This window comes from Calypte anna, chromosome 27 (assembly GCF_003957555.1).
Source record: "Calypte anna isolate BGI_N300 chromosome 27, bCalAnn1_v1.p, whole genome shotgun sequence".
In the NCBI taxonomy this organism is placed as follows: Eukaryota; Metazoa; Chordata; class Aves; order Apodiformes; family Trochilidae; genus Calypte; species Calypte anna.
In genome coordinates this window covers 2,375,449-2,402,477 of record NC_044272.1, presented here as the reverse complement: position 1 = coordinate 2,402,477, position 27,029 = coordinate 2,375,449, and the positions used below count along the sequence as shown (strand labels likewise).

General features: G+C 44.9%; 1 protein-coding gene across 1 annotated transcript in view; it reads left to right on the top strand.

The window, feature by feature from the left end:
* Window positions 1-27,029, top strand: part of TANC2 (tetratricopeptide repeat, ankyrin repeat and coiled-coil containing 2) — a 162,303-nt gene that overhangs the window by 95,299 nt on the left and 39,975 nt on the right. Inside the window, exons 8-13 of the mRNA XM_030466043.1 lie at window positions 2,840-2,965; window positions 6,485-6,766; window positions 9,004-9,137; window positions 19,464-19,695; window positions 23,719-23,885; window positions 25,868-26,475. Of these exons, the coding sequence (XP_030321903.1) occupies window positions 2,840-2,965; window positions 6,485-6,766; window positions 9,004-9,137; window positions 19,464-19,695; window positions 23,719-23,885; window positions 25,868-26,475 (1,549 nt within the window). The remainder of the gene's footprint in view (window positions 1-2,839; window positions 2,966-6,484; window positions 6,767-9,003; window positions 9,138-19,463; window positions 19,696-23,718; window positions 23,886-25,867; window positions 26,476-27,029) is intronic.

The following is a 27,029-nucleotide window of genomic DNA, read 5'->3' as shown; positions in this document are numbered from 1 at the left end:
CCTCCACTTGGCATTCAACTCTCTAAAATAATCCCAGATCTTCCAATAATTTCCAAGAATTCTTTAAAACTCACAGTTCAACCTAAACCTAAAGCTTCAACTGCATTTTCTTCCTACCCCAACCCAGGCAAATACACACAAGAATTAATTTTCTATACTTTTAATATTTTTCATTCTAATCCTTGGAGGACTCTTGGCATTGGAGCTGGGCAAAAATTACCCACAAAATGAAAACATGGTTATTGGGTTATTTAGACCACGTGCAGGGTTTATAAGGTCTGTCCAAACATGAATTAAAATACCCTTATATAACACCAGCTCCTCTCTTTTTCCTCTTGGAGGATATAAAATAGCAACAAATATATTATTGCTTATAAACTTGGAATTCCTGATCCATTAGGGAAGTGTTTTGTTGAAGGGGTGGGCAGGGGGGATGTAGATGCCTATAAATTGAATTTTGAGACCATGGTGAGCAGTGGGTGTTTCCAGGAGCATCCTGGTGTCAGGCACCTGATCCTCTAAGGGTGTTTCTGGCAGGAATCTGGCAGATTTGCTACCTCTGCCTGCAACCACAAAGCAAAAAGCACAAGCTAATAATACAGGAAGTGTTATAAAAATGGGACTTGGAAAGTGTGACCTCCAGAAAAGCCAATACTTCTTTTTCTCAAGGTCAGAAAAACCCAAGTTTCAAGCAGCGGTGTTGGAGATGGGGATGAAAGTGATTGGAAGAAACAGGTCATAAAAATGTGTTTCTTCCTCTTGAAATCTGTTCATGTTTTCCTCTGAGCCATGGTTTCCTTGGAGCAATCCAGGAAAGGTCACACAAACCACATGAGAGCAATGATGGGGTCTGGAGTGACCAACTTGAGATGGAAAACCATCAAAGCCCACACGAGAGGGAAAGGAGAGATGAGTTGGTGGTCAGTGTGGTCAGAAACTCCTGTGGTTTCTCTTGTGGCCTCTATCTCTTATTCTTGTTCTGGGTTTTTTTTTTAAAACTTCCAGAGTTCAGGCAATTTGAGGAATAGGATTAAAAATTGCTGCCAGATTTAAACCCCTTCTCCCCACCCCATGTTACAGACCCTGCACCTTGCCTGGTTTTTGACTGCAACGAAGTCTTGTAAAGATTCTGACATGGTTATTAGGCCTTGTGTGACAAAGATGGTTTCCTCAGTTTTGAGATTTTTCTGCCTTTCAGTTGGGTTGAATTGTTACTTGTGTTTTCTGGCAAGGAGGGAGGAGACAAAGTCCAGTGCTGTGAGCTACTCCAGAGACTGAAATCAAAATATTTACCCATTTCACAGCGAAGAATTAATGTCAGCCTCACAGGCAGTCTTTGAAGAAGTCATTTAATTAATTAGTTTTAATTAATTTCCAATTTGAAATAATGATCTTGTTATGGTAATTGACCAAAAACTAAAGAAAAACAGAGCAGTGTGGGGTACAAACTACAGAGCAACTGAGCACTGAGCAGTGTGATTGCCATCAGTAAACCTGTAGTGGGAATTTTGGAAATGTTTATCAACACCAGAAAGAGTTGGGGATCTGCAAAGATTATTTTTCTAGTTTTCTGTGCATTGCTGGGAAGCCTGTTTCATGCAGAGCAGTTTTCATTGCTTGTTTTTACAAGGTTCTGTCAATTCCTTGGCTGAAAAGGGTTCTGATAAGAGGTGAGCTCAGATGCAAGTGAACAGGATTCTGGTTTTTTTCCCATTTTCTGGTTTTTTCCCATTTTCCAATCATCACCAAAAAAAAAAAACCCAAACCAATCGATGCAGCTTTGTGGTCACTGTTCACTCCAATCATTCCCCTCTGATCTGGTCCAGAGGTGTTTCTCTCTCTGAACTCTACAGCAGCAGCATGAAAATAAGTTTAAAAATATTTGTAAACTATTTGGCAGCTGGAGGAAGAGCATGGCTTAAAACCTGATCACTGAAATGATGGCTGGAAATCTCACATCGTGGTAGGAAGTGTGTGTGGGGTGAAGCTCAAGGCCATGGGGTTTGGGAGAAGAACTTTCAAAGTTGGGCTGGTTTTACCTTTGTGTTTCTGACTGCTGTTTTTTCCCTTGGGGATCACTGCTTGGAGCTCTGCCCACTTGGCTGAGGTGGGAGCGTTGAAAAATGTCATCAAATCTAACTTGGACTGAGTTATCTGAGAATTTCTAGCTGCAGTTTCTGTTCCAGCTGGGCTTATCCATGTAATGATGGCACCTTCAGCAGAGACCAATAAATAATTCCTATTTAATTTTGCATTGTAAAGAAAACTTAAATTCTCCCACAAGCCAGGAACTTTGGACCAGTGAAGTTCTTTATCTTCAGCACTTCAAATAACACCTTTCTCATTTATTCCTGTGGTTTTGCTGCTCTGTTAAAACTTTATTTTTTTTCTGCCACTAATTCCGGCCTTGTGAACAGGTAACTGTTAATATCCAACCTAAAGAGCTCAGAAATAATTAAAGAGGAGAGGTTGGGCTTCAGCAGGAACTGCACTGGTGACTTGTCACTGATAGAGGTGCCTCTGTCCAGCTTCACACAGGATTGAGTTTTGTGATTGGGAAAACTCAGATATGAGACTCCGTGTCTCCATTTTCCATGTGTCTTTTTTATTTGTCAGCATCACCAGGAGACCAAACCAGAGTAAATACAACTGAGGAAAAGTTACCAAAGCTCTCCTTGATTCCATGCTCTGGGAGATGACACTTGGTCGGGCTGAGCTGCTGCGTTGGCTCCGCGCGGTTCCAGCTCCACGTTTTGTTTCAAAAAAAGGAAAAAGGCAATAACCAGACTTTTAGACCTGAAAGCCAGGTGTGATGTGGTTGTTTGCTTTCTCCTGGCAGCCACCAGCTCAGCCCACCTGGAAGACCTGGCCTACCTGGATGAGCAGAGGCACACTCCCCTCAGGACCTCCCTCCGGATGCCACGGCAGAGCGTGGCTGGAGCCCGCACACAGCAGGACCTCAGAGGTAGGAGCTTGTGGAGGCTTCAGGGCTGGGGTTTCCAGGAGTTCTTTGGAGCTGGAGCTTCTCCTGCAGCTGTTTCTCCAATGGCCATGTGAAAATGCTGGAGCAGGACTGGTCTGTGGGCAGATGTTGGGCACTGCCTCTCTGTAAGAGCGGGAACCCTTAATGGAATGGGACGAACCTCTTAAGAGGATGTGAAAAACCCATCTCCTTTCTTTGCAGCATCCTTCTTGGTGGCATGGACAGGTTGGAGGGGAAAGGAGATAAATGAAGTGATGAGCTAAGTGTTGCTGCCTTCTGCCTGGGGGTGGTGAGCTGAGGAGGGGTGCTCTGTGAAGTGCTGTTGGTTTGACATTCTAGGGTTGCTCTTCTGGGTTGACTCAGATCTCTGGCTTGCTGGATACACACTGTGTATCCATGGTGTAAAGATGCATTGCCCATTTCAGTCCTGCAGGATCTGCTGGTGCTCCAGAGGCTCTCACACCCACCAGCAATTCTGTTGTCTTCTTGTAAGTGCTCTCTTTGGAAGAGAGGGCTGGAGCAGCTCTGAGCTGGAGGCTGAGAAAGTTGGGAGAAGGCTCAAGGGAGACCTGGGTGCACCTCTCAGTCCCTGAGATATTTTAAAGGGCTGCTATTTTATTTCTTCTTTTTTCTTTTTTTTTTCTTTCCTAACAAAAGCCAAGAATTGCAGTCCCAGCTTCACAGCATTCAGTTACCCAATGGGGAAGGAGCCAAATGCAGTGTCTGGGGCCACCATCCTGATATGTCCCTCTTGGAAATGCTGACAGTGCCAGCATTCAGGCAGCCCTTTGACTTCTGAAAGGCCTTTTGAAAGGGGAAAATTTTGTGGTTCTTCCTGACAAATTCCACAAAAAACCAACCCAAAAGAAGTTAGCAGTGAGAAGAGGAGCCAGGGCTGATGTTCTAGTATTTTGTTTATTTCCAGATAACTCCAGCTAGATTCTCCCCATGGGCTTGGGGTTTTAGCCCACCCTACAACTTCCATCCTCCTTTTAATCCAAGCATGGTATTTTCATGCTCCAGCCATCCCTGTGACAGTCCTGCATCTGCAGCAGATCTCCAGGTTAATGCTTCTTCCCCATCATTTGTCATTTCACTGATGTTTAAATCACTGAAAAAGCTCACTTGGGATTCTTCCTAGTTGTTGCTGCACCATGAGAACAGTTTCTTCTTCCCTGTACGTAGGGAAAGGGAGATCTGTTGGGGAAACATTAAACTTTTCTTTCTTCTGGGGTGGTTTTGAGCGAGTGATCAGCATCCTTGGGGTCAGGAGGTCCAGAGCCAGTGGATGGCAGGTTGGGTTTCACTCAGCACCATGACCACGACCTCGTTGGGATTTCTATGGAATGCACATGCCCCAAATCTGAAGGAAAAAAAAAAAAAGGGTTTTGTGTCACTTTGGATTATAGTCTATAATGAAATCATACTGGCTGGTGAGGCAGTTATAAAAATGTATTAGCAGGCAGGAAGTGAAGAAAGCAAAGTTTGACAGACAAAATTTCCATATGTTCAAAGGGAGCAGCTTGCCAAGGCTGCGTAATTTGCAGTGATTGCATCCAAAACATTAAACTTTATTGTAGGAACAGAATCAAGTTGTTTTCCAGACACACGTTTAAAAAACATGTAGAACTACTTGTTTTCTTCCTTCTTTTTGTCCTTTTTTTTCTTTCTCCTTTTTTGTGGAGGTTGCACAAGAGTAGCAGCAGTGTTTCGTGTTTTGGAGTTTTCTGTTCTTGTTAAGGTGCTGAGTTAGAGAAGGGGAAGAAGAGGATGTGAAAAACACAAACACCAATGTTTGGAAGTGTTTGCATTTCATTGAGCCTGTAAAAGAAATATGATTTCTGAAAGGGGCATTTTGGAGTTATTCAGCAACTAAAATAACTAAAATCACACTTTGTGGAGCAGAGGATGAGCCACGTGGTGAAGCAGGATGGGCCTTGCTCTGACTTTGCTCCTGCTCATTTCTTCCTAATAACTTTTTTTTCAGTCATGCACATGATAAAAGCACCTTTAGTCTGGTTTAGTTCATTCATTATTTTTAAAAGTTGTTTTAATTTATTTTTGTAATTGTTTTCATCTAGAATAAAAAAGAGACAGGGATGGTTGGCTGTGTTTCATCCCATAGCTTGGATATTTAATCAGTCTTGTCCCTGAGGCCACTTGGTACCTGTTAGACTCCTGCCTTTCAGGAGCATTATTGTGTTTTCACTTCCTAACACAACAGATCACAGATATACCCACACACACACAAGAAAAGCTGCAGCTTTTGGTATTTTGAATTTAATTTTCTATAGATGGTATTGGTGGCATCATGCAAAAAAATAAAAAAAAATTCCCTGCTGTAACAGATAATTTCATGCAAGATGCCAGGAGCTGTGATGGGGGATGTGGAGACATGCAAGCCTGGGGCTGCTTTGTCCTCACCAACCTCCTCCTCTCCTCCCACCAGCAGAGATTTTGGATCTCCAGCACCTCCCCTGTGCCTGCGTTGTGCTCGCGTGACACAGCCCAGCAAGGGGACCCCAACGAGCTGCCTGTGAGCTCATGCAGCTCAAAAATCATCTCCACCCTGGGATAAATTGAAAGCACATTCATCATTTTCAAGTGGGAATAAAAACACAGCTTCTGTCTGCAGCATTTTCTGTATCAGTTAAAAAAAAAAGGAAATTCAAAATATTGAATGTTTTTAACTGCAAACTATTTTCTGGAAGCATTTGTAATTTCACCTTAAATCCCAGCCCCTTTATCAACTCTGCTTTCATGGATGAGCTCCCTAGTCAGGTCTGGGAAAGATTTCAAGGTGATTTGAGCTGTGGGTGGTTGCTGGGGAGGGTCCCAGTGCAGTGCTGGATGGGTCCAGAGGAGGCTGGGGGCACCAGTATGGGTTTGTAGCTTCCAATTGCACAAAGATTGCTGTTAGGTCAGTGCAAAACCCACATGTTTGCATAGATCTTTGGGGTGGTAGCACATCCATTGTCTCTTCCCATGTAGGTAAAACATCCCTCTGTTAGAATGGAGTCAACTCTCTTCAGTGAGTTCAGTACAAAGGCTGGGGCAGGAGCAGCGCCTGAGGAGCTTCACCCATCACCCACACCTCCACAGGGAGGGACAGTGGGTGCAGAAGTGCTGAGCATCAGTGGTTGCTGAGTGATGCTTGTGCTTTGTCAGTGTTTGAGGGCTTTAAAAACTTTAGAGACCAAAGAGGCTCTGAGGTAAAGGATGGGACCAGGATTGTGCCAAGAGAAGAGTGAACCGAGGGTTGGTTTTTTACTGAAATCTTTCTGCAGCCCTGCAGTAAGGAAGTTTGTCCTCATGTTGGTTTTTTACTGAAATCTTTCTGCAGCCCTGCAGTAAAGAAGTTTGTCCTCACGTTGAGGTGGGACTTGCTGTGTTCGGGCTTTACTCAAACCTTAATCAAACAAAAAATCAAACAGTGATTTCCCAGCTCTCATTTTACTGCCAGCATTGATGCTTATCCTCTTTCCTTGTGCTTCTTCCTAGTACGTTTTGCACCTTATAGACCTCCTGACATCTCCCTGAAGCCCCTGCTCTTCGAGGTTCCCAGCATCACCACCGAATCCGTCTTCGTTGGCCGGGATTGGGTGTTCCACGAGATCGACGCTCAGCTCCAGAGCTCCAACACCAGTGTCAACCGTGGCGTGGTGATCGTTGGGAATATTGGCTTTGGGAAAACAGCCATCATCTCCAGGCTGGTTGCACTCAGCTGCCATGGCACACGGATGAGACAGATTGCTTCTGATAGCCCCCACGCCTCTCCCAAACGTAAGTACGGCAGCGCGTGGATCTCGGGAAGTGAAGAGACCTTTCCCGTCAGCTTTTGTCATGGTTCTGGCTGAAAAGAGAAGGAGTCTGTTCCTCTTCAGGCCCCAAGAAATCAGTTTAGGCCTTGTTGCCAAGAAAAGAAAGCACCTGTCAGCAATATTTATACTGCTGCTGGTCCAAATCCACTTTTTGAAGACTCAAAATAGTCTGTCTCTTGTTTCTCTGCCTTAGAAACATGACAGATTTTTCCCCTGATTGGGAAGACTCCAATTTTAATTGCCAATATTCTGTTATTACAAATCCATGCTGCTGTGTTCTCCTTCCCACATGGCTGCTGCACCTCTGTTTATGGTGGTTTAAATATTCAGGGTGGGTCACAAGTGGCTCAGCAGCACCCAGGGTTTTTCTTCCTCTTGTGGTCCCATCCAGTTTCCATCTCCCTGTGCTGACATGTTTGTGGGTGGGGATGTGGCAGCATTTTAAAATCACTCAGCTCACAGAAAGTGATGAAGACAGGACTGAAAATAGTGAGTTAGGTACCTAAAGGTATCTGTAAGGATCTGGGTCACTGTACTTCTGTGAATCTGGAGTTAAATCTGTTTACTGGAATGCAGTACTCAGAAATATCTGAACTGTCACCCAGGGCTGGCATGTGGAGTAGTGTCACTTGTCAGAGCTACATGAACAATGCACAGTGAAAGGCAGGGCTGGGTTCTGTATTTTAACTGCAGCTCTGCAGTGCACCAGCTGCATGTCTCCCCAGTCTGCTTAGGGGGATTGTGGAGATTAAAGAGCCACTGAATTTAACTATTTCTGGATTAAAGGCTTGGCTGTTCCAAATGAGAAGGTGCCTTGCATCTATCTGTCAGGCACAAAGGACAAAGATCCTTGGTAACACACTGTTGTTTAGCTCACACCCTGGTTTGTCCATGGAGCTGAAAGATTCCTCAGTATTAGGGGTTGGGATGGAAAACTTCAGAGTCATTCAACTGATTTTACTTCATTTCCTGAGGAAATGACAAGTTTTGCTCTAGCTATTAAGGATAACATTTATTCTTCAAGTTTCTTTGATTTTTTTTTCTTTCACACACACACAAAAAGTAAAATCCTGTTATGCTTAGAAAAAAACATGTTTAATAACAAATACTGATCAGGTGACCTGACTGTACTACAGCAGTTTTGCTGTCAGCATTAGTAAACTGCCCCAAATACAGCCTCATGCTATTAATTTCCTGTCTCTGACAAAGAGCACAGGTGAAGGTGGTGTTGCATGCTCAAAATGAAGAATGTGATCATTGCTGAGGCAGTAAGGATTTAATTAGGTAGGCAGTGGTTGTCCTCAGTTGTTGCTTGCCATTAAATGGGTCATTGTTTGCATTATGATTTCAAGTTGAGCTTGAGGATGTGTTGCATGCTGAAGACAAACTGTTGCTTCAGGAATGTCCCTAAAATAAAGAAATCCCTAATTAGGCATCATCAAGTACTGCTTGTCTCAGTGTTATTCAGAAGTACTCTGGATGAACACCTAGGAGTGGAAGTAAAAGGGGTTTGAAAATATTATCCACAAGGGCCTGGTGAATGGGGCTGCTGGGAAAGGCAACTTCTGCTTTGTTAGGCAAAAGAGATGGATAAAATGCAACTCAAAGCAGTTCAACTGGACAGAGATGATTCAAGTAGAATGCTTGAGTTGCTTGCAAGCCTTTTCCAGATCCTGATGCTACTTCTGCTTCTCTCCCTCTGAGTACATTAATGAGATCTGGGGCTCTCCATTTCTCTATGTTATAAAACAGGTCCAGACTTCAGAAAAATTGGCTGTCTCCACTGAAGGAGGACTTGGCACCAAATTAACCAATTGTTCATGACAAGGGAAGATCTGTTGGCAAAACTGCAGAGCAGGAGAGCACTGCACTGAAATACCCCAAACTGGAAGGCAGAGAGGGCACAATTCACTCCCATTTATTGTCATTATTTTCAAGCCAAACGAAATTACAAGGGAAAAGATGACTAAAAAAAAGCTCAATGCTTTATCTTAGCAGTCCTTTCCAAGTGAGCTGCTTCCAAAAGAAGTTCCTTGGGGAGGTGCCACAGCCTCTTGCTGCCTGAAAGCAAAGGATTTGTGGAAAGTATTTTAACCACCGTGCGTTGACCTCCTAGAAAACAGCAGCTGCCTTGTCTGGAACAATAATGTTTGGATGTGCTTTTCCTGTAGCAATTCATAACCTCTTTCCTTGGGACAGATGTGGATGCAAACCGAGAGCTGCCCTTAACCCAACCACCTTCTGCCCACTCATCCATCACCAGTGGGAGCTGCCCGGGGACTCCGGAAATGCGGCGGCGGCAGGAAGAGGCCATGAGGAGGTTGGCATCCCAGGTAGGAGAGATTCCTCTTGAGAGGAGTTTTTGGGGTTTATTTTGTGGTCCTTGGGAAAATGTCAGTTTTAATGGAACCTGTTGGAAAGTTTCCTGTCTTGCAGTGCTTGGTGTGCTGGAAAATTGCTCAATGGTTTTAAATTAGAGAAGAGCAGATTTAGACGGGATGGTAGGAAAAGCTGCTTGACTATAAGGGTGGGGGAACAGTGGCACAGGATGCCCAGGGAGGTGGTTGAGATGTTCAAGGTGAGGCTTGAAGAGGCTCAAAGCAGCCTCATCTAGCTGAGGGTGTTCCTGCTTCCTGCAAGGGGCTGGACTGGGTGACTTTGAGAGGCTCCTTCCAACCCAAATTTCTTCTCTTATTCTCTTTTACTCTCATTCTCTTATTCCCTTATTCTTTGTCTTACTCCCCCTCCCCCTCTATGATTCCATCCTAAAATGTGTGCATTCAAGTAGTTACTGGGCAAATCTAGAGAAAAAAAACTCTGGAGCAAGTTTTATTACCCTAGGAAAGTTATTTCTGGAAAATGAAATTCCCACTACATCAAACACCTCCCTTTCTGCTTCAAGAGTTTGGCTTTCCCAGCCATTGCACTTTGTCCTTACAAACGTTAGGAAATGACACAGTGATCTGAATAAATGGAGTTTTTCTCCCAACAGTGAAAGCCAACTTGCCAAATGTTTGTGGCAGTGTTTGATTTTGAAAAGAGCAGGTCTGGGGCAGTGGGTAAGGGCACAGACTGGGAGCATCTCTGCCCTGTGTGAGCTTTGGCATTTTGGGGGAAGTCTGCAGGACAGATCACAGTCTTTGGAGCAGAACACAAATCAATTCCTGTTATGGCAAAGGTGGATTGTATATAATGCAGTTGCTTACTGTAGGTGAGATTTATAGCTTGAATTTTATTGTCTTACCAAGCTTCAGCCCTAGTTTTGTGGTGGTGGGAAGGTGCTTGAAATCCAAGGAGTTTGCTCCTCCTACACCTTTGGAGAGGATGTGAGCAGTTAATGCTTTCCTCTTGCCTGTTCTCCCTTTGGAGGAGAGGAAAATGTCAAGCAAAATCTTTGTTCTAAATTATTGCCAGGATGTGTTTTGCTTGGCTTTTTGTGCCAGATACTCTCTTGTCCTAGCTGCTTCCCTGCAGCACCCAGATGGTGAGGCAGAGTGCCTGTGGTGTCTGTGTAAATAAATATTAAGACCTGAGACTCCCTTCTCCCACTTGGAGTTCTTCAGAGGGATGCAATGGCCATGTCTGGTTCTGTTCAGGACACATTAGTCATCATATTCCTTGCAAATCTTAAGCTTTACAGGCTGCTAGAAAGGGCAGTAAAGTGTGCTGTCTCTGCTTAAAATGCCTCATCTATCTCTTCTTTCTTCCCCTGAGTGCTTAAGTAATCCTGCTGGATATGTAGTTGATAAATGGATGCAGTTTTAGCTTCAGTTTCCTCCTGGAAAAGGTAAAGTATCTGACTCTGAAGTGTGTGTCACATCCACTGCATAGATCACAAACTGAAGATTTTTTGGAACTGTGATCACAGGGGAAAAGAGCAGAAAAGAATGGTTACAGCCAAAAATAAAGTAAAAATAGGTTGTTATACTTGTGCTTCAGAGTTCTTCAGGAAAGGGTTTTAAAGCCCTGTTTAGCCAAAATTCTTTTTGGCAAAACAAATCCTGTGTTTTGCTGTCAGAAGGTAAGGAATGAGTTGGGAGGAGGTGCTGCCTCTGTGCTCCCAGTGGGATTGCAGACTTTGAGGATGGTTTTTCATCTCCCACTAAATCTTGACTACTGTAAATGCAGGCAGGTTCCAGAAATAACTATCACCAGCATCCAAACATGAGGCCTTCCCAAAGAGATCAATGCCAAGGCTGATGAGTTGACCCTGGAGTACTTGGAATCACTTTTCCTCCCCGAGCAGCTGACACAGCATGTGGAACTTCTGAAGAGTTTGGTGGTGTTTAGCAAACAGTCCCTGGGATGAGTCAGAGCAGCAGCAGCAGTGAGGTTTGATTCAGCACTCAGAGACCTTGGGTCTGTTCCCAGCTTTGCCATTAGCCTGCTTGGGATCCTTGGAGACCAGCATCTCATCTGCCTGCTCTGTTTCCCTGCCTGTTAAAGGAAAAGTGAGGCACACAGAGAATGGTCCTCTGGTTACCTGCTGCTGGAAGGGATAGTTAACCAGGGGATGGTTGGGGGGCTCAGCTGGGAAGACTTCCAGGCAGTGCTGTGGTGTGTGCCTGGATGAATCCACACCTTGAGCTAAATCACAGGCCTCAATCCTGCTCCATGGCTTCATTTCCCACCACAAAGGGAGATTTTTCTGAAACTATAGGGGGTTTTTTCTTTCAGTTTGCTTGCTTAGTAATTTTGTGGAGCTCCATGTTCCTGCACGTGTTTCTTTATCATAAACAAAAATCTGGGTTTTACTGAATCAGAGGCTTTTCCAGCACTGCTGTGCAGCAGGCTACAAGCAGTAAGTTTGATGGATTATCAAACCTCAGGAAAGAAAATAAAGGCAAATAAAATGGTTTAGGATGTTTGTCAAGTTGATAGCTGGAAGTCGTGTGCCTAGTGCACTCTTAGTAACCTCCTGAGTAGTACAACTCAGCATCACCACTGATGAATTCTTGCTGTCAACAGCAGATAAATTGAATTGCTTAGAAAGAGCCATGCTTATGATGTCCTCCTAGATAAAACAAACACCAACTCTTCCACCCCAGCTGTGGTTTTTTGAAGTCTTTGAGTGACGCTGGGAGGAAAAGGATTACTGACCTGGCAACAGAATTGAAAATCCATTAAAATAACAGCAGCAAACTCTTTGTTCTGCATGTGAGTGCCTCGTTCAGAGACTCAGTCACATCTGACTTGCCTTTGAGAGCTCATGAGAATTCCTTGTTCATAAAAGGCTTTGAAGGTGCTGAACTCTTTCACAGAGCAAATGCACCAAATGTCTTGGTAGAGAAGAGTAAAAGGAGTTGGTTAAAAGGATTTAACTGCCTAATCTGAATGTCTGGAGCCACATTTGCCTACAGGTGTTTCTTGGGGACAGGTAAGGAAAACCCTTCACACAGATGAATGCTCTCCAAAGTCTAATTTAACAAAGAAAAGGAGGAAAGAAAGAAAGAAAAAAAAAAAGAAATGTCCTTTTGTGCAGGAGGAAAGGCAAGAGCAGCAGCATATTCCTGTATCAGTAGCTGTGGGATAAAAAAAGAACTGCTGATGGCCTACTTAAAACAGTTTTTGTTCAACTGGCTGAAGAAAAAAGAGCCCAAGGAAGTGAAGGACAGACTGACCTTAGGTTAGTCTGATTGGAAAAATATTTCTTGGACATGTGTGTTTTATGGTTGCATTAAGACTGGAGTCAGGATTGAAGTAGGGAAGAAAGTGTTGACAGTGATGGACAAGCACAATTGTCAGGAATATTTTAGGAATGATATGAAACATATGTGCAGATGTTCCAGATGTTCCACCTCGGCTTGCACTGAGCAGAGCAGGATGTTCTCTGGTTGTGCTGTGGTCTTTTTGCTAAAGAAATGCAGATCATTAGAAAAGCAAATTAATAATCTGCTAAGAGGCTCAGGCCCTGGTTGGTGCAGGCTGCAGAATGCTGGTGGGAAGCACACTGAGCCCCCTCACCCACTCTGTTCCTTCTGAAAATGTCACTTAGCCCAAAACTCAGAAGCTGTCTGTTGATGAGGACAGAAATGAAAGGTGAACAGTTGCTTTTCCTCCTCTGGATTATACAAGGTTGTGCTTTTCTGCCTGTTGTGCATGGGTTTGGGGGCAAGGGTATCTTTAAGTTCTTGTTGGCAGAAATGAACAAACATTTGATTTCAAAAATAAGTATCTGGGGAGTGCCTAGCAGGAGCTCCACTCATCTTCCTCCAGCTTCCTTGCCATGCTGGAAAAGAGCATTATTTTGTGTATTCTTAGAGAGCAGTTTGATCACAGCATCTGTGATTTCTACTTCCATGTTCATCAGCAAACTACTGGAGAAGAAAATGCTTAGAAATGAGATCATTTAGAAACCCAGTATCAGGTGTGATTTGTGTCCTCAGAAACTGTGCCAGGGAAATTGTATCCAACTGGTTTAGGAGTTCTCTGAAGTTATCCTCACTGGTGGGTTCTAGAGGCAAAAAAAAATATCAAAACCATGGCAAAATGCCCTTCCTCCCAGATGCTGGTGGGCAGCTGGTGAGGTTCCTCACATCTCAGTGCCTTGCTTTGGTTGGAAATGGAGTTTTCTCCCATACAAGTACTGATTGGGGTAGGAAGGGTTGGATGCTTTTCAGGATTTGCATTTCTGAAAGAATGGTAGAAAACAAGGAGCTTAACATTGAGATTTCTCTGTTCCTTGGTGTCATTTCTCAGCCTTTTACTTGGATTTTGGAAGGGGAAGCAGAGTGATTCTGCCTTGAGAGAGATTAATGGAGAAAATTCTGGAAGAAGATTAATTCCTGGGTATATCTCACCCTGGAGCATCACCCCAGTCTGTTCTGCCTGTCCTGCTCCAGCTCCTGGTGATCATTTTGGATGTGTCGAGGTAGAATCTTTTGGAAGAGGAAAGATCAAAGCCTTATATCACACCAGGGTCCCCATCAGTCTGGTTGGCACTGTGTTATGGGCTGTAAATAAAGCATCCTGCCAGGAGACTGGAGGCATCAAGAGGTAAATGCCTTCCATTTCCTTGCAAGGAAAATACCAAATCCATGGCAATATCAACAGCTTCTTAGCAGAGATATCTGTGAATCAATTCCCTAATTTTAAAGGTAACATTGAGCTTCTTGCTGAGAACTGAGCTGGCACAAACTCCCTTTGCCCTTTTCATTCTTTGTCTCCTGCCTTTGAGCAGAGGCAGTGGCTGCTGAGGGGCTCACCAGGACCATGGGGACATGCAGCTTTTCCTCCATCCCTGCTCTCATGGAGCTTATGCCATAGCATGGAGCAGAGGGACCTGCAGGGAAGAAGGGACAAGAGAGTTTCTCTTGCCAGGTGCAGCAAACTCTCAGAAGTCATGAATCAAACTGCTCACCTTGCATCTTGACACTTGCAAAGAAAACAGAAGTGTTCCTGGCAAAACTGCTCAGTTAGTCTTTTGGTTTACTATATATATATGTATATGTATGTTATGGACACAAGCTTGCAGGATTCCCAGATTTATTTCAGGCCTGCCCTCCACCTGCAGGCAAGCTGCCAGTTTTCCAGCAGTGCCAACAAGTCCTTGGCTGCAAGAGGTGCAGACCTGCCAGCCTGGATATGAACCTTTGTGGGACTGTTCAACCTCAGATCAGGGTTCCTGGGAGAACAACTGTAAGGAGAAACGGGAAAAAAAAGTTTGCATATGAGCAGTGAGGCTGTCCTTGCAGTGCCACCTTTCTGTCTCCAAGTGATGCTTGGACACAGAGAATTGGGCTGATCCAGCTCAGCTGGAGCATGACCTTAGAATCATCAAACCATTTAAACTGGAAAGGACCCATAAGCTCATCAAGTCCAACTTTTAACTTAACACCTCCAAGTCCACCCCTAACCCATGTCCTTAAGTGTCATGTCTTACAGGTCTTTTAAATCCTTCCAGGGATGGTGACTCGACCTTGCTTGGCCAGAGCTGGTCCTTCACCTCAGAGAAATGAAATGAGAGACTTTGCCACCAACCCAAACCTGTGCTGAAAAGGACTGAGCCCCAGATCCCTGTGCTTGGTGACCTTTGTCTTTCAGCAAGGGGCACCAGTGCCACTGGGAGGTCCCATAGCCCAAGGTGAAATCAATTCAGCTCAAAGGAAGAAGCCTGAACTATGTTCCCTCTGGTCAGGGTCACCTTCCCCATTTTCCCTGAAGGTTTTACCCTTTACTCACAGAGGATTTTTAATGGATTGGCTGCACAGTTTTAATTAACCCATTGAACAGCTTATATTCTTTGGGTTTCTGGCTGCTGTGTGGTTGCTTGGGGAGGCAGCACTTAAACAAATGGACCTGAAAGGCAGCTCAGCTGCACTAATGGGTCATCCCTGATGTAGAGCAGCTGCTGGAGGAGCTGTGTGTCCAGTGCATTAGCACACTCAGCTGATGCTGAGCTTGCCTGGTGGCTTCAGAGACTTCTTTCCCCATCCTCCAAGCCATAAGCTAAAGCATCATTACCCTTCCTGTAGATGTATCAAAAAAAAGGGAGTGCTCCTACCTTGCAGAGAGGTGAAGGGATTCATTACTTCTGAGCCTTGGTGCCCTGAGACACTAATGAGTTCCAGAGGGCATTTGCTGGCATGCTGGGCTCTGGAAAAGCAATGAACATCCCCAATAAACTGGGGCACCACGTACACAGTCAGCTGCAGTGGGTAAAACACAGCAGTGCTGATTCCCATTTCCATTATTCCCACCAATGCTGTGCTTGCCAAATGGCACTTTTTGCAGGTTTAAAGCATTACACTGAATTTATTTAAAGCTATTCTGTATGGGTCAAAGAAAGATAAATCTCTTTAAGTGCAGAAATAGGGATAAAATACAAAGTTTTGAAGCCCTTTAGGGGCACGGGAGGAACTGGGATGTTGCTGGGAGCCCAGGGGTCTGGGAGGTTGATCCTTTTTTGGGGGGATTGGTAGGATGGCCTCCTCACAGCACATGCTTCCAGAGGGAAGCAGAGCCCCAGCACAGCAGTGACATGATGTTGAAGGAATGCTTCTGAAATGGAAGTGATTCTTTTTCACAGAGAGTGCCAGAGAACTGCTTAAAATGGGCCTGTCCTATTAAGTAAAAATAACTGATTTCCCTTGGGCCATCTTCAGCCCCTCATTCTCCTTTGATGTTCATGCTGTCCTTCCAGCCTTTCTCCTATTACTGTTATCTCCTGCCATGTCATTTCCTCCCCTTCCTCCCTCTCCTTTTCCCCTCTTCACAGTTCAGTCTTTTCTCTCCCTCTGTACTTTATAGACAGCACACAATCTCTTCTGTGCCTCATTTTTTTTCTGCTCTCTGTGCCCTTTCTACCCTCTTCCTCCCACTGGCTTCACCCAGCTCTTCCCCTCCTCTTCCACTGACGTTTTCCATCATCCTTGGAACAGCTGTTTTGCTTTTAACACCCCCATGTCTTCCTTTTTCCTCCAGCAGCTGTTTTCCTAGGTCCTGACCTACATGAGCCAATCTTTTGTTTTTTTTCCCTTTCTGATTTCATGGAATTCTTCCATATCTGAAATAAGTAGCTTGGCCTTGGAGATCTGGAGCATGGTTTGGACTGCTGGGATGTAGGAAAGCATCTTGGTGTGGGGAGAAGAGCTGCAGGGAAAAGAGGTACAGAGGCTGCAGATCAAAATGGGACAGAGTTGTCAAGTCCTGAACCCAAGTGGGTGAAGGAATGGACCTGGTTGGAGCAACAATAGAAAGGGTGGTTGGAAAATGAAGGTTATGTGGGGCTGGTGAAGAGAGAAATGGAAGTGGTTGTGGCAGAAAGGAGGAAGGTGACTGGTGCTGGGAGAGGAGACTCCTGAAGACCTTCTGGATTTAACCTGTAAAGAAAATCCTAATATTGTCTTTCAAATTCCTTATTCTTTGCTTACTGGGTTAGCTTTAGATCCACCTATTGAGCATTGCATTTATCCTCCTGTGCAAGGCTCAGTCAATATACCAGTAAATCTAGCACAAGGATCAAGAACACACATGAAGGAGCTTAAATTAATTGAGTTGTAACTGTATGTATGTCCCAGTGTCTGACAGTCACCAATCCCTTCCTGGGTGCTGGATTTGTCTCCTTTTCCATGACGTGGCTCTTTAGATTTCTGGAAGAAGTTAATTGTCCTCTGGTAAAAAGGAGAGTTTATTTTTGTGTCTACAGACCTATTGTATGGGAAATAAGAGCTCTGCATACAGCACTTTGGTTTCTGTTACTGGGAACCTGATACCAAGGGACGACCACTTCAGAACTTTATACTGTGGCATCCACAAGTTTTAATCCCCAAATAAATATGATTCTTGAAAAGAAATCACAACCTTTATTATTACTTTACCCAGTGCTGTTCTCCAAGGCAATACATTATATTTTAACTGGCTGGTAGGAATATTTCTGTTAGGAATTTGGAGGTATCCATTAAAGCTTAGGCACATGGATTAGAGCTGGATGCTTGAAATAACAGCCAAGCTTTATCATCACTGGATTCACCACACTTCATTTTGCCTGTAAAGGAAATGACTGCATGATACCCCACCAGTAATTTCACCTATTTCTATTTAAAATTCAAGCCAGTGCTGAGCCAGCAGTGTGTCAGGCTCTTGTTTCCAGTGCTGGACACACCATCCTTGGCAGGAGCAGAGCCTGAACGTGCCACCCCAACCCCTGCAGCTGCTGCCAACCTCAGCCTGCTCACTGCAGGTGGAGAGCCTGAAAGTCTCAACCCTGGCCACCAGCCATGGTTCATCTGAGCTCACACAACCTCCAGGGAGGCCACCACCATCTCATGTCCTCAGTGACAGTGTCCCTTTCAAGTTCAGAAATGGGGTTTATTTTTATTTGGCAGTATTTCTGTTCTCTGCTACAACGCTCCGAGGCAGTCATCAAGTTTGGTACAGAACTGATCCCACCTCCCTTGCTGGGATATTTTTTGGACAGGGACAGCTGAAAAGAAAACACAGGGAGTGGGAGCTGGAGAAAAGCTTTTGGACCTGGCAGAGGCTCACACCAAATGGCCAGGCAATGGCACGAGGTGCTGGTGCTAGGAGTTGGTGGATGGAGAAGAGCTGGAGCAGCCTGCTGAGCACTCCACAAGCAGGGACATCTTATTTTGTATATTACAAAAAAACCCAAGAAAGTTGGCAGATTGGACTGGGAAAATTATCACTGGTTTTCTACTAACTTTAGCACACGGGTAGAATTTAGTGGGTTCTGGCAGAGTTTGAAGGACTGGGAAAATCAGGTGACTTGGGAAAAGAGTTTCAGGTATTTAAGTTTTTTTTTTCTTTTTAATTGAGTTGATTTTTTGAATGAAGAGCAGGATGAAGGTGGCTGAGCAATGTGCAGCCAGCCTGCTGTTTCCCCATTGCAGGAACCTGTTGTTTGCAGATGCCACCTTGCTGCACCTTGCTCAGCTCTCTGCCTGCTCCTGCTGAGCTTGACATTTGCAAACAGCAGATAAAAAATCAGTTCAAGAAAACAATCACAAGCTATTACCAACACCAAGTCCTTAAATGGAGCTGGGAGCACAATGCAACCTCTCCCTGCTCCACGCACAGCCTCAGCCCTGTCAGCTCCTGTCACTGTCCATCTCTGCCAGCAGCTACAGTTTAATTTCATTTATTCCTCAAGTGGCAGGGCAGTCATTTTTCAGGAGCCAAGCCTGTTTTGACCAACTGATTTGTCTGGATCCTTGTCACAGGTAGTTAACACTTGGTACTCTCAAAGACCTTGCCTGCCAGAAGCCATCAAAGTCACCCAACAGAAAAAAAAAACCCTGCTGCTCGTAGCATCCTCCCCACCTCACCTCTGATGAAGGTGTGTCAGGGTTTTACACTGGCCTGGCAATAAAACCCAATGCCAGATGCTCTCTATTAATGCCCCTCCCTGATAAAGGAAGGAGAGAGAATAAGGGAGAGAGACTGATGGGTTGGAAACTAAACTAAACAGCTTTAATGAAACAGGAATGATAAATAGGAAAAATGACTAAATCTGTACAAATAGACAGGAAAATTGATCCCACGTTCCTCCCAGTAACTCTCATGTTACCACCCAGGCTGCAGGGCAGTCCTGGGAAAATCCAGGCTGGAATCCTGGAGTCAGGAGCAGTTGGGAGCTGGAGGCAGGAACACACAGCTTCAGGCTGGGATGGATCAGGAGCACAGGCAGAGGAAGGGATGGAATCCTCCCAGGATGCTGAAGCAAACAGGGAGAGGGAAGGAAGGGGAAGCAGGAAGGGGTTTGAGCCTGGTGATCCCTCCAATTTATCCTGAGGATGAGGTGGATGGGATGGAATCCTCTGTTTGCTCAGTTTTGGCCATTTCTCTTGTCTGTTCCTCCCCAGAGGAGGGGTTCAGGTGGGACCTTTTTACTCCTTTTCTCCTCCCAGAAGGCAAAATGTTCCTCAGAGCTGAGCAGTGCCCTTGGTTCTGCACACCAGGCTCTGGCTGTAACTATAATCATGGAGTGGGATCAGTCCTAGAAGCAGAAAATATCTGAGAAACTTGCTGTTCGTTTAGCAAGTGCAGCTCCTTCCAAAAGACTGAGCCGAAAGCCATAGTACAAGCCAGAAAATCCCCTTTATCCTGGCCCAACCCAGGATGGGGTGCATTTATTTAATTTCAGATATTTTTGGGGGGTGGTTATTTATAATTTACTTCTGCCTTTTTCTCTCCCCTAGGTCGTTGCTTACCATTACTGCCAGGCTGACAATGCCTACACCTGCCTGGTGCCTGAGTTTGTGCACAACGTGGCCGCCCTGCTCTGCCGCTCGCCTCAGTTCGTGGCCTACAGGGAGCAGCTGCTGCGGGAGCCTCACCTGCAGAGCCTGCTCAGCCTCCGCTCCTGCGTGCAGGACCCCATGGCCTCCTTCCGCAGGGGTGTCCTGGAGCCCCTGGAGAATCTCCACAAAGGTATGGGGTGGGGATGCTCCCCTCAGCTCCCCAGCACCATGCTGTGATTGCTGTTCCCAGAATTGCTCGGGTTGGAAAGGAGCTCTGAGAGCGTCGAGTCCAACTCTTGATCCGCTCCCTCCCGTGGTTCTCAGATTGTGGCATTGAGTTCAGTCTCCCATTCCAATGCCTGATCACACTCTCTGGAAAGAATTCCTTCCTAATATCCAACCTAAACCTCCCCTGGCAGAGCTGAAGCCCTCTTGTCTTACTGATACCTGCCTCAGAGAAGAGACCAACCCCCCACCGGCTCCAACCTCCTTTCAGGGAGTTGTAGAGAGAGTTGAGATCTCCCTCAAGCCTCCTCTTCTCCAGACCAGTTCTCCAGACTGTTGTTATTATGATTTTTAAATATCGTTGCATTAGGGCACTTCAGTGAAGTAATAAGTTAATTCTGTGTTGCCCAGAGCAGCTGTGGCTGACCCCTCCCTGGAGGTGTTCAAGGTCAGGTTGGATGAGGCTCTGAGCAACCTTGTCTGGGTGAGAAATGTCCCTGCCCATGGCAGGGGGGTTGGAATAAATGATCTCTGGGGTCCCTTCCAACCTCAGCCATTCTGTGATCTCTTTTTATAAGGGTGTAACAAGAGGATGAGGGGGATGGCTTTAAACTGGAAGAGGGGAGATGTAGATGGGACAGTAGGAAGAAACTTTTTACTGTGAGGGCAGTGAGACCCTGGCCACGCGACTTGGAAATGTCAGCACAGACCCCAGGGCTTCCATGAGCTGTATTTTCTTCCAGTTGAAGTTGTGGTTGAACTGAAGTGTGTTTTTAACAGGAATACTCAGCCTTCGTGGAGTAAGATGCCTGAAGGTGGCTTCAGTGAATGAAAGGCCTACAAGAAAGCTTGGGAGGGACTTCTAAGGGTCTGGAGTGATAGGATGAGGGGCAATGGCTTTGAACTGGCAAAGGGGAGGTTTAGGTTAGACATGAGGCAGAAATTCTTTGGGGTGAGGGTGCTGAGCCCCAGGTTTCCCAGAGAAACTGTGGCTGCCCCATCCCTGGTAGTGCTGAAGGTTGGATGGGGCTTGGAGCACCCTGGGCTGGTGGGAGGTGTCCCTGCCCATGGCAGGGGTGGCACTGGGGGGGCTTTAAGGTCCTTTCCAACCCAACCCAGTCTGGGATCTTGAAAGCTGAAGGGAAGATCTGAGAGTAAACCATTGTTCTTGTTTGGAAGTAAGGGGTTAACCTCTCCTCTCCTCCTGCCTTGGTTCTAGGGCCATTAGGTGAAATGCTGATGTCAGCATGCTTTTGGATTTCTCTTTTCTTGCTTCCACATGCCAGATGTGGCCTCACAGTTCTGGAGGTGAAAACAAGCAACAGTTTCCACACCCAGCTCTGCCTTTGGAACTCTGTTCTGATTTGTTTAGAGGATGAAGGTTTTTGCCTTTCTCTCTCATTACTTAATGAGAGTAATTAGAATTCAAAGCTTAGAATTTGAAGCTTTCACCAAAGGACTCAATATCATAAAAGTCTGTAGATACTCTGTGTGACTTTCTAGGGGAGCTGAGAACAAGCCTTATCCTGAATATGGATTTTTCAGAGCTTTTTCTAACACCGCCTTGGTTTTGTCTCCTTTTCTTTCTTTCCTTTGCAAGATATAACTAATTCACTGTGACAGTCACTAAATTTGAGATCTCAAATGCTCGTTGCCATGAAAACTACCAGAGCATTGCAGAGTTCAGGCCTGTTGCCCTGCAAAAAGGTGTTTATTACAATGATGTGCTGCAAGTTGGCTGCAAACGTAGCTCAGAGAATTTTCTGTTACCACCGAGCTGCAGCATCTGGGTCCAGCACACGTGGTTCCAACAGGCACAAAGCACCCAGAGAGCCAGCACAGCTCAGCAGCATTTGGTTTTCCTGGCATGGAGAAATGTCACTGTAGGAGTAGTGTGGCTACTCTTCCTTACCAACAGTCTTGGCAAAAAAAAAATAAAAAAAATAAAAAAAATACATTTAGGAAGCACTGCACTAAGGGAAAAGAATTTGTGTTTACTGCAGTAACTCCTTGGGAGGTATTCCAGCTATTGAGTTCAGAGCATTTTAGAGGATGTTTATTTTTCTTGCCAAACAAGTTGACCCCCATCTGGTCCTGAGTTCCAGGAGGGTGGAAAATTTTTATATAAAACCTAAGTTGTTTTTTTTTTAACCCCTCTTGAGCTCTACACTCAACACAGCTCCAGTGGAGCCAATGATCAGGACTCCTGCCTTTCAGCCTTGTTGATTGGAAGTGCTGGCAAGCTAATTTGCACCAAGTGTTTTGTAACAAAATGAACACTGTCTGGAAATTGGTTTTAGAATATATAACGTTTAAGACTCTGTAAATATATCAGCAGGTTTTTTACAAGGTGCTGTTGAAGCTTTAATGCTGCTCAGATTAAATTATTGCACAGCTGTTAATGGTCAGTGTGACCAAGAAAGTTGAGTCATGTTTCTCAAATATATGTATTTCTTTTAATCTCAGGGAATCTAAGTATTATATAGGAGAACAAAGTTCTGATTCTTCCCCCCACTCTGCCTTCTCTCTCCCTCAGGCTTTAGGAGAAACATGAGATGTGGGTATAAAATTCAGGCACTATGTTCACTCCCAAGATTTCAGAGTCACGAAGTGTATTTTCTGGTGCACCCAATAATCTCACCATAAAGTTAACTGAAAAAGGATCTGTGATAATTTTAATGTAAAATATGTGGGGTTTGTATGGATATTAACAGTATTACAGGAAATAAATGCAACTTGGTGATGTCAGGCAAGGAGAAGATGGGATTTGGTGCTGAGCAGTACCCAGCACAAGGTGTTGACACGTTTCTGTTCTCCCTGGAACACCACAGAGGCAGCTCCTGTCATCCAGGAACATTTTGTGCTGGGTTTTTATAGAAAAGTTCCTGGTGCAATTTAAAGTCAAAGGGAAAGGCTAACTTGCTATTGGGAATACTCAGCTTTTTGTTAGCAGGATTTATCCATAGTACATGACAAAGGAGAACAAGCTTTATCCAGATCAGAATCTGTAGCACAAGGTAGCAGCTGATGCCAACAATAGACTCACCCAGTTTTCCACCCCAGTTTTGGGATTATGAAGCAACATTAACTTTGAGAAGATACTGCTTGGGCTTATGATGCAAGTCCAAGAGAATCTCTTAGTTACAAAGCTGTGCTCAGCTCCCAGAAGCTGATGTAGAAACACTTGACTTCATTGTCCCCCTCAGTTTGCTTTCTGTAGCAACAACAAAAAAATCCTGGTTTAAAAAGTCAGTGACTTGCTTTTTGTAGGATCTTTTTTATTCCCCGTGACTCTTTTTGGTTACAGACTTGTGATCAAACTCCTTTCCAGTACTGGAAGTTCAGAAGGGTTTTGAACATTCTCTGTTGAAGGGAGAATGGAACCTCTGGAGCACTGAGTCCCTGTCCCCCTTCCAGCACTCTGATCTTTGCTCTCCCCACAGAATGGTTTTGCCTGTGAATCAGGTTGATTTCTCTTTCAAACACTTGCCCAGACCTCAGTTATCAACAAGCCCCTGTCTGAATTGCAGACACCAAAATGGGAAGGATCAAGAGGTGTTGGGAGGTGAATTTCTTGGTGACCCTTCATTTAGCAGTTGCAAAAATTGAGAGATCAGGGTGAGAGTTTAATGCCAAACCTACAGAGAACCACTAATCATGTGTTTATTAAAACAGAAAAGTACTGACACATCAAATAACATTGGACTTTGTGGAAGATGTAATTTTTACAAAGGTTATTAACTATTTTATCTGAGATGTTGAAGTTGTGTATGTTGTAATTAAAATGTCTACTTTATAAGAATTGAACTGGTGTATGTGTGGAACTACCTAATCTGCAATTAATATATCAGAAGAAAGGTGCTGGTGCTGTGTCTTTGCTCTCCTTCAGCATTATCTGATGATGATTTAAAATACTGCAATGACTTTGCAGTATGGTCTCATATCAAACCTTTGAAATAAATTCTTTTCCTTTTTCTCCTTCTCTCAGAGAGGAAAATCCCTGATGAAGATTTCATCATATTAATTGATGGACTAAACGAGGCTGAATTTCACAAGCCAGATTATGGAGACACCATAGTATCATTCCTGAACAAAATGATTGGAAAATTCCCTTCCTGGCTGAAGCTGGTAGTGACTGTCAGAACAAGTCTACAGGTGAGACTGAGAATTGTGATAAACTGTGGTGTTGTCATCAGGGGCTTTGGTAAGATCTTAGTGGATATCTGGGCTTGCTGAAGACCCTTGATTTAAGGTTATCCTTCTGGCTTTTTTGCACTGGGATTTAGATTCATGTCCCCAGAGTCACTGTACAGTTCTGAAAGGCTCTAATCCAGCATTATTTAGAGACATCACTGAACATTCAGCAGCAAATAGTTCAGTTTGGTGAGACAGCTCATGTGCCAACAGGCTGTGGCCCCACCAAGTGTCTTAGGAGGGGAGAGCTTGATGTCTGCCAGCCTGCTCTGCTGGAGAACATCCTCTCCTCCATGTGGAAGGCTGAAGGAGTTAGAGCCAGAGTGCCAGCATCTGAATGGCTCAGCCTGGAGGGAGTCAGTGTCAGGCCAGGACATTATTCAGCTCACTGAAAACCTTGGGCAGGTGCTGAAGCCCCAGTGCTGTTTGGATAATTCTGAAGTATTTTGATGTTAGTTTGCAGCTGGGCAGGTTTTTACCTTCTGCTTGTCCTTATCTGCTCCTCCCCACTCTCTTGGCATCAGGATAACACTGACCTTAGCTTGTTGGCTCAACTATTCAGCTGAGAGGAGCAAGCTGGGAAGCCAACACAGTGACCCAATTTGGGCAGAGCTGCTCCCTCAACTCTTTACAGTCGAGTTGGTTGATGTGCAGCATCACTTGTGGGAACATTCACACTGAGCCCCAGAGCTGGGAGCCCAGAGGAGACACAGCAGAGGGATGAGCTGTGTTGGGCACCAGCTCAAAGCCTCTCTGTGGCTGCACCAGCTGCTCCCAGCAGAAAGCTGTGCCTGCAGCTCTGTGTTTCTCATTTTTTCATCATTAGCCATTTTTTCATTAGCACATTCACTGCACCATTTGTTTTAACTGAGCTCTGTGAAGAAGTTTTATTGAGATTTGCTTCTGTTTACTGAGATCTGCAGGTTGATTTACTGTGGGTTGTCCTGCCAGGAGCTGAGAGCCACTTCCAGCTCCATCAGGGCTGCTTTGGAGCTGGGAGCAGCAGCTGCTCCCCAAGACACCAGAGAGTACAGGCTGCTTTGTCCTGCAGCTCTTCTTTCTTTTTTTTTTTTTGCTTGGTAATGGAGTAGATTAAACATCATTTGGAAGAAATCTTTTTGTAATTGAAGGTAAATTGCATCCCTCTGACTTGAATTTCTCATTTAATTAGGGCTTTTGCAGCCCTGCAGTCTTCACTGCAAGCTTTAGTTTTGCACCTTACTCACCCTCTTTATTTTATTTTTTTTTAAATTGATGTCTTCTCCTGCAACCCCCTTTTCCAGACCCATCATCTCTCCCCACCTCACAGTGCCTGACACAAGAGCTTCTGGGGAAAAGCCTTTGATGATCTTTGGTTTATGTTGCATGAAGCATCATCAGTCAGCTCAGCAGATGAGAAGATCCCTGGCCCCACCATCCTGCAACAGACAGATGGATTTGTTTTGCACTGGGGAAGCTTTGCTCTTCTCTGTCCTGATCTTTCCCTGCATTTCCCTGCTGACAGTGGCTGTGGGATGCAGGCTCTCACTTCAGGAGAGGTCCTTAGCTTGGCTTCAGCAAAATTTCTTTTGGCCTCAGGCCTGTCAGCTTGGTTGTCCACAGATCATTCACCCTGAAGACAGCAGAAGGTGGAATGTCACCTGGTGGTTGGGATGGGGTGGGAGTTACAAGGGCACTGCTTGGTGTAGGTTTCCCAGCCCTCTCTGTGGATGGGGTATTAGAACCCCTGTCCATTTCTATTTCAGTCACATTTTCCACATGCAATGTGCTTGATTATAGATGAGACTGTGACGTCCTGAGGGCACAAAGTGCCATCTTGTGTGCTTGCCCTGATGGAAGAGGTCTTAAAGGAGTCTCAAAGGTGCTATTGCAAGACCTTATTCACTTAGTGAATAATAAACACTGCCAGCATGAGTATTCTTCTTTTTTTTCTTTCTTTGTAGGAAATAATTAAGCTGTTGCCCTTCCACAGAATATTTTTGGATAGACTGGAAGAGAATGAAGCCATAGACCAGGACCTGCAGGCATACATCCTCCATCGGATCCACAGCAGCTCGGAGATCCAGAACAACATCTCCCTGAACGGCAAAATGGACAACACGACGTTTGGCAAACTCAGTTCTCACCTCAAGACCTTGAGCCAAGGGTCCTATCTGTACCTAAAACTCACTTTTGATCTCATAGAGAAAGGATATCTAGTACTAAAAAGCTCCAGCTACAAAGTAGTCCCAGTGTCCCTGTCTGAAGTTTACCTGTTGCAGTGCAATATGAAGTTCCCAACGCAGTCTTCCTTTGATCGGGTTATGCCTCTCTTGAATGTGGCAGTGGCATCTCTGCATCCATTAACAGATGAACATATTTTTCAGGCCATTAATGCAGGTAACATTGAGGGCACTTTGGAGTGGGAGGACTTTCAGCAGAGGATGGAGAACCTTTCTATGTTTCTTATCAAACGTAGAGATATGACGCGAATGTTTGTTCATCCCTCTTTCCGAGAATGGCTCATTTGGAGAGAAGAAGGTGAAAAGACCAAGTTTCTTTGTGATCCTAGGTAAGCAAACACTCTGAGGAATCAGGGTTTACAAACATGTTTTGTCTCGTGCTTTTATCTGAATCATTTCTTTTTAGGAGGTTGCACGTGGAGGCATCTCACCTGGCTTTGGTCTGCCTACACTGTACATCTCTACACCTGTACCAGCCACAACTGGGGCACACAATTGGGCACACAACTGGCCCAGCAAACCTAGTTTTGATTTTTAGAATGAGGTCAGCTGTTCCTCAGAAGCCCCCAGGTTGAGTTGCTCCTGTGCAGGTGTCAGCAGGGATGTCTGTGTTTGAGCAGATCACTCGTGCCATCTGGAGAAGGGGAATCACCCTCCCTTTCTCCTAAGGAACCAAAACCATGTGAAGCAGGGGGTGAGGAGGTGAAGGATGAACAGTGTGGATGTCTTTTGCAGTTGGCTGTTTGAAGTTAAGATCCTTGTAGGCCAGCTACGTGTCTTTTTGAAAGCAAACTAAGGAACAGAATCAGGCTTTAGCAATTTTGGATTGTAAATGCATCCATAATCTCTGTCCTGACAGCAGCTGAGTTCCTGGCTTAGCTCA